This window comes from Neovison vison, chromosome 6 (genome assembly GCF_020171115.1).
Source record: "Neovison vison isolate M4711 chromosome 6, ASM_NN_V1, whole genome shotgun sequence".
In the NCBI taxonomy this organism is placed as follows: Eukaryota; Metazoa; Chordata; class Mammalia; order Carnivora; family Mustelidae; genus Neogale; species Neogale vison.
In genome coordinates this window covers 157,343,830-157,356,203 of record NC_058096.1, presented here as the reverse complement: position 1 = coordinate 157,356,203, position 12,374 = coordinate 157,343,830, and the positions used below count along the sequence as shown (strand labels likewise).

At 44.1% G+C, this 12,374-nt stretch overlaps 1 protein-coding gene across 1 annotated transcript in view; it reads left to right on the top strand.

Annotated features, from left to right (window-relative positions):
• CTDSPL (CTD small phosphatase like) overlaps positions 1–12,374 on the top strand; it is a 116,912-nt gene that overhangs the window by 86,496 nt on the left and 18,042 nt on the right. Inside the window, 1 exon segment of the mRNA XM_044252693.1 lies at positions 11,050–11,151. Coding sequence (XP_044108628.1) covers positions 11,050–11,151 — 102 coding nt within the window.

Below are 12,374 nucleotides of genomic sequence, written 5' to 3'. Positions count from 1 at the left end.
AGGAGTGACTGCTGAGTAGATGTACTAGTCAGTGTGGGTTCAGTTTTGCTGTAGTAACAACCCCCAGACCTCAGAGGCTTAAAACAATAAAAGAGTATTTTTCACTCATGCGCACGTTTAGCACGGAGTAGGTGGGCCCTCTCCTCGGTGGCACTTGTCCAGGAGATACTGAGAATGTGAGCCACATATGTTATTCACATTTTTCTAGTAGCCTCATTTTAAAACTATTTTTTTAAAAAGGTGACTCAAGTTTAATCACATATTTTATTTAACCAGAGCTATCCAAAATATTATTTCAACCTGTAATCAATAGAAAAAAAGTATCAGTGAGATAAAATTTATATTCTTTTTATCTTACTAATTCTTCAAAGTCTGATTTCTAGATATTTTATACTTAGAGCATGCCTTCCTTTGTACTAGCTACCTTACACCGGCTCAGTAACCATCCGTGACCTGTAGCTACCATTATGAGATTACCTAACCTACCTTCTCCTCATTCATGGACTACGCTGGGGAAGGCCCTATCTCTTCACTTCTGTCATTGTCACAGCAGGGAAAAGGGAATGTGGTGAATCACACTGACTCTTAAAGCTTTCACTCAGAAGGGACACCTGGGAGGCTCAGTGGGTTAAGCCTCTGCCTTTGGCTCAGGTCATGATTCCAGGGTCCTGGGATCGAGCCCTGCATCGGGCTCTCTGCTCAGCAGGGAGCCTGCTTCCTCCTCTCTCTCTGCCTGCCTCTCTGCCTGCCTGTCATCTCTCTCTGTCAAATAAATAAATTAAAAATCTTTAAAAAAAAAAAAGCTTTCACTCAGAAGTAACTTACATCTTATTGGCCAAAGCAATTGATGGAACACCCCTAACTTCAGGGAGCAGGGAAGTGCAATCCTACCATGTGCCCAGAAGGAAAACTGGAATTACTTGGATAACAGGGCTGATTGCTGTTACAGTAGGTGGCTACTAGTTTGTGATATCTAATAGTGATTTTAATAAGGTGAAAAATAGATGGGCAAAATGTAAAAAACAGGGCGTCTTGGTGGCTCAGTGGGCTAAAACCTCTGCCTTCGGCTCAGGTCATGATCCTGGGGTCCTGGGATTGAGCCCCATGTCGGGCTCTCTGCTCAGTGGGGAGCCTGCTTCCTCCTCTCTCTCTCTGCCTGCCTCTCTGCCTACTTGTGATCTGTCTGTCAAATAAATAAATAAAAATCTTTAAAAAATAAAATAAAATAAAATTAGTATTTACCAGGGCACCTGGCTGGCTCAGCTCAGTCAGGCTGATCTTGGGGTTGTGAGTTTGAGCCCCACGTTGGGTGTAGAGATTACTTAAAAATAAAATCCTTTAAAAAATAAATAAATAAAAATAGTACTTGCCTCAATGAAATGCCATGAGACAATGGTGGTGCAGCCCCAACAGGTTTTCTGGAGTGGCTGGCTGTATATAGGGGAGAATAAAGGCATTTGAAGGCAGTTCCTTTGGCAGAGCTGAGCTGGATTCAGTGTTCATTCGTAGACTTCCTTCACTTAATATTTATCAAAATGGCTGTTTAAAGAATAAAATTAACTCTGAGGGCACCTGGGTGGCTCAGTGGGTTAAGCCTCTGCCTTCGGCTCAGGTCATGATTCCAGGGTCCTGGGATCGAGCCCCGCATCGGCCTCTCTGCTCAAGCAGGGAGCCTGCAGCCTCCTCTCTCTCTCTGCCTACCTCTCTGCCTACTTGTGATCTCTGTCAAATAAATAAAATCTTTAAAAAAAAAAAAAAAAGAATAGAATTAACTCTGAGTAATGCATCATTTGCACTAACACTTGACTATTCAGTCTGTAAGACCAGACCCCACAGAACGAACCAGGGTCAAAGTGGGGCAGCCAAGACCTGGAGGAGGACCCTCCACCCTCCCTTGCACTCAGTTTGGTCTGGAACACAGAGCCCAGGCCATAAGTTGTGGAGCCAGATTCTAGGCCCGACTCTACTTCTGGCCTCCATCTCTCCTGCCTCTTGGAACTCAGCAGACCAGAGCCAGAGGGAAGGTTGTGGGTGGAATGCTATGGGTGGCCCCTGGGGTTCTGTCCACCCCACATACTCGCTTGAGCCTGGAGAAATGCTTCCGCAGCAGTGGCCGAGAGCGGCAGCTGTCGCCACCATCACAGTTACAACCTGGACCTGCAGGCCAGTTGCCCAAGACAAACAGGTCCAGGGCCCTGGCCAGAGGCAAGAAGTCAGCATCCAAAGGACCCCAGTGGTCAGGACCATGGAGAACTTTCTCAGGCAGAGAGCAGAGTAAAGGGATAGCAGGACACACTAATGTATGCATACCCCATCACACATGCACACATATATGCAAACTTCCAGGGTGATTTCCCTGCCCAAATATGTGGCCAGGGGAGCATCTTTGGTCCTAGCCCTTCAGATGTCTGTTACTCTTAGCTCTCCCTTCACTGATGCACTCGTCTTGTCTGAAGATGCACCTGTGTGGAGGAGCTGTTTGCAGCCTCCACTGGTGCAGTGGTTCTCACTCGGAGATGATTTCCCTCCCTAGGGCACACTTGACAATGTCTGGAGACATTTTCGATTGTCACTACTGGGCATTGTACTGGCATCCAGTGGGTAGAGGATGCTGTCGAGCATCCTACAACACTCAGGATAGCACCCCCAGCAGAGTTATCAGGCCCAGAACATTGGTAGCCCCGGGGTTGAGAAACCCTCCTCTGTAGTGGCCCAGTGAGCCTGTGAGCTTCTGGTTAAAGTCCCCCCACCAAGAGTAGGTGTTGGGAGTAACATTACTTAAGAGCTTTGGAAAGGAACTTCTCTGTAGAAGTCCTTAAAATCTAGGATTGGATTGGATTGTGCCGTCCTGTTGGAGAGCAGCACAGCTCTGCCTTGAATAATGGCAGAAGGGGTTTAGAACCTGAAGACAAGTCCCAAGTGGCCCGAAAAAGGAAAGAGCGTCAAGGTGGCCTTGAGAGGGAACAGTAGTTGCGGTCACACTGCAGACTTGGTAACTAGGGCTACAGATAATCAGGAAGTTGCTAAATGGCGCTTAGAGTCAGAGCAGAGCTCAGAAAGGTACCAGCCAGCTGTCGACAGTCAGGTTTGACCCCTTCCTGTGAGAGCCTTGTCGCCATCGAGCCCCTCAGTATAGATGGACATACTGTTCACAAATCCTTCGGTGTCGAAGACTGGAAACAGTGTGTCTCCCCACCAGGAACTGTGATGCTACTCTTCATTGCCTCCTGTCACACCATCTAAAAAAGAAGAAACGCAGAAACTGGAAATGCTCAGTGGAGATAACGGAGAGAATGTGTTATTTTATTAGCATTTCGTAATGATGCTCAAATGAAAGCTTTGGAATGGCTGGCATTCGGAGGCTGAGGAATGGGTGAGGCCCCATCTTGGGGCCTGGATTTTCTTAACACTCCCTGTGAGTACAGGTTTTGCTCTCCTTAAAAGGAACACTGTCTCCACGCCTGTGGCCTCAGGGGCAACCTCTTGAGCTTTGCCTTGTCCCCTCTGCCCAGTCCTCCTCTAAAAGAAGACCAGGAGAGGCCAGGGGCTTCTTCCTAACCTGATAAACTAGCCTTTCTTTCCCTGCATATTGTACTGACTTGAGGCTTAGTCTTCTTAGGGAAAAACTTGCTTAAAAGAAGAAATAAACCAGTTATTAGAGGGATTAATGGATCAAAGTAATATATGGGCTTTTGTTTTTATTTTTCAATTAAGGATTAAATTCCTGGGAGTAAGGGAGGCACCATTTAAATAAACAAGATTAATGAGCCTCAGGAACCCAGCCTTGGTTTGTCGGGGGAGGGAGTGTCTGGGAGCAGAGTGGAGCCCAGTGCCCTGACTGGAAAATCTGTGGGTTCCTCCTGTTCATTAAATACCACTAAGGTAGAGAGAACAGGAAATCATAGGGCTGCTGTACTCAAGAGTGCTTTGAAGTTTCTTTTGAGCATATGATCTACTTATTTCTCTTCAAATCTGACAATGATTTCTTTTTTTTCTTTTTCCTTAGGGTGACCAGAGGCAGGTCATTCCCATACCAAGTGTATGTATATTTATCCAATTTTATTCAAACATTCATAGAATCTTGTAGCTTTGGGCCTACTGATATAAAAGATATTTTGTAATGTTCTTGCATATGTTGAGTTTAGCATGTGATATAAACAGCTCTGTTCTGTTAAAAAATGAAGTTGCATTTTAAACTCTGAGCAGGAGGTTCTGTACAGAGTTTCCTTTATTAGGAACAACAGGGGAACTAGCATCTATTAACCAACTTCTCACCTTTCCTTTCTTTTCCTTGAAGGGCCTCCAGGCTAATAAGCTAAGGCAGCCTGCTACACTTCCCCACCCCAGCCCCTCAGCCCCAACTCCATAGCCCAGGAGAACATGCTTTTGCCCAGACATAGGCTTTTACAGCAGGCGCTCTCCCAGTGGGCTTGGTGAGCCCGTGGGCTGACCATTTCTGACTTACTCAGCAGTGTTGGTAGCTTGGCCCTCCCTGGCTCTGAGATCAGAAAAAAAAAATTGCCCCAGTTGTATTCCCTGAACTTGCAGGACTCACCGCGACTCCTACAGCCTGGCTTTGCTCCTACTCTGTTCCAGCTGGGCACTCCCTTGGACCACCACTTCTCTTTTCAGCCCTGGGATTTGGGAAAGTAGCTGCCCTAGTGTTAAGCACAGGCTGGGCCCCCACCCTGCCCCGGACATCCGCTGTCCCTACTGTTCCTGCTCTGATAGCAGAACCACTTTGCCCGGGGCCAGACAGCAAGAAACAGACCAGGGACTGACTCAGAAGAAACTTTAACTTGAGATGTCTTTGTCAAACAAGACCATTGAAACAGCCCTATGTCCTTAGAGAACTGGGTTTTAAAAGATGTCCGTAAATGGGTACTTTTATCCATAAAGTGTCTCTGATTCAAATTGTTTGACTCAAATCTGTTCATCTAACATTCTGTGGACTTCTTCCCGTATTATCTGGGAACATCCAGACACAACTTTGAGAAAAACCAGTGCTATGGGAGTATCACAGGTAAGGGGAAAGCTGCTGTCAGAAGTAGCACATTGCCCCCCAATTTTTTGAAAATTTCATTTTTCTCAGCTCTACATTAACTAGTTTTAAGGGTTTGTGAGATGGTTCTGACTTGGCCAGCATTCCTGGAGGTTGGACTTTGTCAGGAAAACTGACTTTAACCCAAAAAATGGATCAAGCAGCAGGACCTCCTATCCAGTGTTTGAGTGGGATACCCATTAGATTGATACCAGAGGTGTCCTTTTAACCTTTATACAGAGTAGTTTCAAACATTTTTCCTGCAGTTACCTATGTTAAGCAGGTGACAGCAGCTTGCCCCTTACCTGTGATACTCCCATAGCGCTGGTTTTTCTCAAAGTTCGTCAAGTGCCAAACCAAGCATTTCTCAGGATAGAATTCTACTGAGGAAAATGACCCTGTCCCCACAAATTTTGACACATTCTAAAATCCCAGAATGAAATAGCCAAGGGGAAAAAGATCCCTTGTATAATTTAGTGCAGGGTTAGATCAGTAAACTACTGACTCCTTCCTACAAATGAGAGACTCTAGGTCAGGCCTTGTGAGTCTCTGAAATATCTTGCAGAAAAACAAAGCCTAGCTAAAGTAACTTGCATCGCTGAATGATATCCTCCAGAAAAGTAGATCTACTGATGGGCTCAGTATGATTTGTACTGCCTGCTTAGCGTGCACAGCTGAACCCAAGTCCATCGGGAGGCCAGCTCAGCCCCAGAATTTGAGCCTTGGGATCCCCTGCAGAATCTGTACCCACTTGTCAAGGCTGCATGTCTCATTAACAGAGTAGCCCTGCCCTTTCTGGGTCACAGGATTCTGGTCAGGGAGCCTGTGCGAGCTTGGGGTGCTGTATCATAGGAAATATGAAAATCCAGGTTTGTGCTAATCCCAAACCAAAGTCTCTAGCCTCCTGAAAGCTGTTCCAGGCCCTGAAGGTGAAAGGTGCCCTCAGCCTGTGGGTACCCAGACTAGTTCTAGCTGGAGTGCCCCCCCCATTTCTGCTGGGGCCCCCATACCCATCTTGTTTCATTTTCATGCTACTCTGTTTACATGTGCAGCTTTGGTCTTTTGGTTTTTTACTAAGCAATAATTGAAGCTCATAGTTTTAAAAAATAAAGAATAAAGCAGAAAGAAAAAAAATTCCCCATGTGGTCCCACTCCTTGGAATAACAACTTTCAATATTTGTTATGGATTCTTCCAGAAATCTAAATAAACACGACTTGTTTAGATTATTAATACCAGATCTTTTTTCTAATATAAACATTTAATGCTATAAAGTTATCTCTAAGGGGTGCTTTGGTGGCTCTGTCATTAAGTATCTGCCTTTGGCTTGGGTCATGATCCCGGGGTCCTGGGATCAAGCCCTGCATCAGGCTCCCTGCTTGGCAGGAAGCCTGCTTCTCCCTCTCCCACTCCCCTTGCTTGTGTTCCCTTTCTCTTTCTCTTTCTCTCTCTCTCTTTCTCTCTCTGTATTAAATAAATAAATAACATCTAAAAAAAAAAGTTACCTCTAAGACTTTATCTACATCCCCCAAATTTTATGTTGTATTTTTCAGTTTTGTTCACACAAATAAGGAATTTGCAAGATGTTTTTTGCTTTAAACAATATACCTTGAACCTCTTTCCAAATATACGTGCATTGTGAGTGATCTACCTCCTTCTTTCACTTGTCCTTCGTGGCATTTACTTTGTTTCTTCTTGTGGACTATTGCAAATACTTAGGAGTATTCCTGCGCATGTATGTTTATGGACCTGAGTTACAGCATCTGTTGTGTTCCTTTCCTAATTGTGGAAATGCTAGATCAAAGGATATCTCTTACATTCTGGGTAGATTAAAGCCAGATTGTCCTCTGAAAGCCCAATTTATGTTCCCACCAGGAGTGTGTGGGATTGCCCATTCCCTTACCAAAAATGATGATAATCAAATATTTAATCTTTGCTGATCTGTAAGTGAAGAATGGTATATCGATTCATAGCTCTGATTTGCATTTCTTTATGAATGAGGATGACTATTTTTTCACAAGTTTATTATTTATATGTCTTTCTTCTTCCCTGTTAATTTCTTCTGGATGTTCTTCTGTTACCTTTTTCAATTTCAAGGAAATTAGGACTTTCCCCCAGATTTATGGTATATCTTTTGGCCTTGGTTATAATCATTTTGGCCACAAAGAAGTTTAATTTTATATACGCAAATGCGTTAATCTTATCCTTTATGACTCCAGAATTTTATGTCATGCTCTTAGAAAGATCTCCCCACTGTATCACTGTGAGCTGTATTTTCTCCTAGTATTTTAATGGTTTTATCTCTACACTGAAATCTATGACCCATCTAGAATTCATGTTGGTGGAAGGCGTGAAGTAATGATTCAGCTTTATTTCCTTTTCCAAGTGGCAGGGCAGTTGTCTCAACACCATTTATTAATTTATCCAGCTTTTATACCCCTCTTGAAAAAGACATCTTTATCTGGATTTGACATTAAACATTCCACTCAGTAACTTTGGCCCCACAGATGTAAGCTGGGATTTGCGGCCCTCCACACATCTTACTGGAAGCCTTGTGGGCTGTTCAGTGAAAGCCAGATATTGAAGGGTAAGGAAAAGAAGCAGAGGGAAGGGTTGAGAACCCCCTGAAGGTTGGGTGGTCATGGCTGAAGGTGAGCACTCAGATGCTTCAGCCCCAGTGAGGAATGGGGCTGTGAGCCGACTCCTCCCGTGCCCTCTCTCCCATGAATCTCACTCCATCCTGACACCCACCACACATGGTCACAGTGCAGCAGAGCTGTAAAAGTGCTGAAAGGGGAAAAGAGAAACGTGTTTTCTAACGGTGTCTTTGTTGTTCACCTGAGCCTTTTAGTAAACAATAGAATACTTTTTTCTACCAAACCTTATGAAGAACCCATTGGCGGAAACGATTGGAATGAAAGACAGCCTAGGGTTTCCTTCGCCCCCTCCCGCAGAGGCCCTGAGATCTCTGCCCTCAGCTCTGTGGCTGAGGGAGCCCATCAGGCGAACTCTGAGCCTGAGGACTCTTATGGACAAAAACGCCAATCTGATGTGCCAAGAAGAGAGTGAGTAGGGTGGTACTCGAAAGAACCTTAGAGTTAACTGTTCCTGGCTGCCAGTTCACTACCAAGGACAGGAAATTCCAGACCCACTCCCAGGAAGAGAACTGGAGTGAATGCCCTTCCCAAACCTTGGGTGGCAAGCCAAGGTTCCTTCCTTCTCCCCTCCCTCATCATGTTTGCCCCCTACCTCCACCCCTGCCATCCCCTTGGCAATGCCCTCCATGTGCTTTGGAGCAAGAGAGCTCGCTCTTCTTGATAGAACTGGTGTTCCTCTGTTCTGCGGTTCTGTGATGGCCTGAGAGGAAATTTGCCTCAGGGCATTTTTAGTTACTAATTCAAGCATCACCTGAACAGATCAGTTGAAGTAACAAAGCACTGTTTCAATTCAGTACGGTCCTTGCATGTGTCAAGGACACAGCTGTCCAGAAGAATTCTTACCAGTAGTCTGAAGAATTTGCATTAGTCTAAAGCCAAGCTCTCAAGAAGCTGTGTGTACTTAGGAAGCGGGCTGAGGATTAATGGAACCCTCCTGGCCCATTGCCCCCAGCCCGGCCTTGCTCTCTGCAGCACAAATGCTAAATCCGTGGCTTGCTTAAGAAGACTCTCACCCTTCTCCCTCTTTTCTCTCTTTTGGTAGTACCGTGAGGCCTTTTCCATACTGTTAGCTCAAAGAATGCTTGCAAAGTGTGGGTTAAATACGCTAAGAAAGTAATTTTTTATTCTCAGGTTTGGAAAATAACTGAACCACTTTTGGCAGATCTTTGATGTTTTCAGATCTGCTAGGGATAGAATTTCTAGAGCCTTATTTTCCAGGCTTGCAATTACATAAAGTGAAAATGTTGTTTAGTATATAAACACATTGAGAAAGGACTGGACAGATATACACTGAACTAAGAAGGGGGGCACCTGGGGAGAGGAATGGGGAAAAGGGAAATAGTTGTCTGTTACATGTCTGTATTCTTTACAATGAGAATGTGTTTTTATTACATAATTGTGTAATCAAAAATTAAAACAAATTTTATTTTAGTCCCAGGCATGCTTTCTGCTATGGCCTCAACAACAGAAATAACTCAGATCCTCTTTATTATGTTCGGTTACAGAGCTCATCATGCCCTGCCTTTTTAAAACGCTTTTGCAGAACTTATTCTTGCAAGTTTAATTTTTCCAGCCACCTGCTTGCTTGCTGATTTATAATGAAGGACAGAGTCCTTTCTAGGACTCCATTTCCCATGCCCTGTGTCTAAGGCACATCTCCCAGGCACTTACAGTATTGGGTGAGATATACTGCTTGGTGAACTTTAATTAGAGCCAAGGGAGTTGGAGGCCATGAAGGCTTTTTCTTCTGGACGATGCTGGACAGGAGGAAATACCCACACTCTCTGGAGGGAGCCCCTGTAGAATTAGAACCACCACACGCAGCCTAACCCCACCAGCCCGGACAAGGTGGTGATCACACTTGCAGATTTACCTACCCTGTCGACTTCCTGTGTTACATTCACTACTGAACCAGCAAAGTCCAGAATTAACTCTGGATCCTTGACTCATGTTCAATTTAACCTCCCCCCATGATCAGAAAAAGGAAATGCCCATTGAAAGGGAATAACTCTTGATTTCTTTTTTTTTTTCTTGTTTTTTGTTTTGGATTTTTTTTTTTATTTGTTTTAAAAAGCTAAATTGTCTGTTCTTCAGTGGCTAGGGACACCTTTTTTTGTGTGTTTTGTTTTGCACTAAATATTGAACAGAGAGAGCTTGACCTTCCCAGGATAGAAAATTAGCTGTTTAACACTAGCTACAAACACCACAAAGTAAACTAAGAAACTTCAGTCATTTCTAGAATGAGGCAAGGCCCAAAGAAATGAATCTAAATCAAGAAGGAGGTTGGCTGAAGATAACCTGGCCTTTTATTAGCTCTTTACAACCTCTTTATCACAAGATTAGATTCAGCTACTACCAAGACATAAATAGGTTTTCTGATTAGCACACAGCATTTGGATTGAAGTAGAACGTCCAGACACTGAGAATCTGACAGGTAACAGTGTCCCTCTCGCTCAGTGTGAATACTACCTTGGGGCAGACCCCAGACAGAGCACTTTACCTTGACCACTTTACTTCTGTTTCCTGTTATTGAAACTCACTTTGGATTGCATTTTGCTGGTGGGTCTATAGGTACTCTTCAAGTTCCTGAAAGTTTTAGTCATTAAAACAAAACAAACACTGTGGTTCCTATATAGCTTTAAAATATACTTCTGTACCACAGTGAATTTCAGAGGGAATATGACCCCTGTAAATGGGCCTGGAAGTAGGAGAGTGGCTAATACGATCTAACATTTGTTTTGTGTAGCCCATTTTAACTATAACAGTAGCCGCCATATATGTGCCAGGCAGAACGCTGGGGGCTTTACCACAGTTAGAGCCGATAACAACCTTCCATGGTAGGTGTTACTATCCCAACTCACTGCCAAGAAAAAGACAGAGTTGATACTCGGACCCTGGCTTCTCTGGTTCCAAAGCTGAGGCCCTCAAATAGCCATTCAGACAATGGCACAATATTTGTTAAAACTTCAGTAGTAAATGACCCAGTCCTATTGTTTTTAATAAAATTCCATGATGTGGGGGGGCGTGGGTCAGTCCTTAAGCGTCTGCCTTCGGCTCAGGTCATGATCCCAGGGTCCTGGGGTCAAGCTCCACGTCGGGCTCCCTGCTTGGCGGGAAGCCTGCTTCTCCCTCTCCCACTCTCCCTGCTTGTGTTCTCTCTCTCACTGTGTCTCTCTCTGTCAAATAAATAAATACAATCTTAAAAAAAGAAAAAGAAAATTCTGTGATGTGCTAAATCAGGCATATAAACATTTGATTTCATTTAACCCTCATTGATATAATATAGAATAAAGGCATTGGTTTGTCTTTTACATAAAGGTAATAATACTGATTTTTTTTTTTTTTCATTTTAGCCCCCAGCTAAATACCTCCTTCCAGAGGTGACGGTGCTTGACTATGGAAAGAAATGTGTGGTCATTGATTTAGATGAAACATTGGTGCACAGTTCATTTAAGGTAAATCAACAAAGAAAGCAATCCACGATCTTTGTGATTTTGTCACAGTTGTATTGGAAAGGGAAAATAAAAAGGATGACATTTTGTGGCTGTTAGTTAGGACTTCAGTGTGCATGAAGAAATCCCAAGAACAGTTGCTTATGAACTCTGGTGAATATTAACTCGAGTAGTTGACTGTTACATAGTTAGTTTGGGGGAAAATGCTGGGCTGCCAGTGTCACTAAGACCTCATTCTTACTTACGAGATTAGATTTTTCCAACCCTCCAACCCCTGCAGAAGTACTTTTCAGGTGGCAAAAGGCAGTCAGTACCCTGTGCCTCAGGACACTGCTGTGTGTTTGTCAAGGTAGCCAGAGTGCTCTATGTTTTATTGGACAGGGCAGGAGAGGCACTGTTAAACTGTCAAGCAACCTGCTATCTTGGAAGTTTTCCCAGACCAGTTCTTGAAAGATGTCCAACTCTGAAGAAGACTTCCAGAGTGACAGCATCTGGGATTCAGCCATTTATTTTTTAGCTTTTTCATGAGAAGAGGTTGCTGGGTGTTTTGGTGTGTGTGTGTGTGTGTGTGTTTTTAAACGTCATAGTTCAATGAGTATCCATCCACAAGCACGACTTCTCTCCTGAAGGGGGCGGGGCTTTAGTGATGTCACAAGAAGCATCACACTACCGGCTTCCTTCTGTCCCCTTCCTCACTCCACTCCTTGCCAGAATGACAGCAAAAATTACAAATTCCCAGAGGGCGTCCATGTGGGAACAGCTGTGGCTACACTATTAAGAACTGACTTTGTGAATCATTTTTCCAGTTTTTAAATGAAACAAGTTGTTTAAAAGAGGCAAATTATGGAAAGGTTTGGGAATAGGGGGTTCCACGGGAAGAAGTAGGATCCTGGTCCTACTTTCCCTTGGGGTATTTCTGGAGATGAAGCTGCTGCACTATCACTGGACAGTTAGACCCCATTCCTCCTTTTATCCCCAGCCCTCAACTCCTCTTGCTTTGCTGAGATATGTGAAAGGCATCACCCATGGTGGGGTATGTGTCTCACGTGAACCACAGTCATTCCCTGACTATTGTATTGGGAAGTGGAAGAGCCATCAAATTGACCCGAAGACCTTTCTGTCAGAAACACCCTTCTTGTGCCTGCTTCTCACTGAACAGAAGCCTTCCTTAACAGGACAAGGCAAGGCAGTTGTCTGTGAGTCCTTTGGGAGAGTGGAGCAGGTGC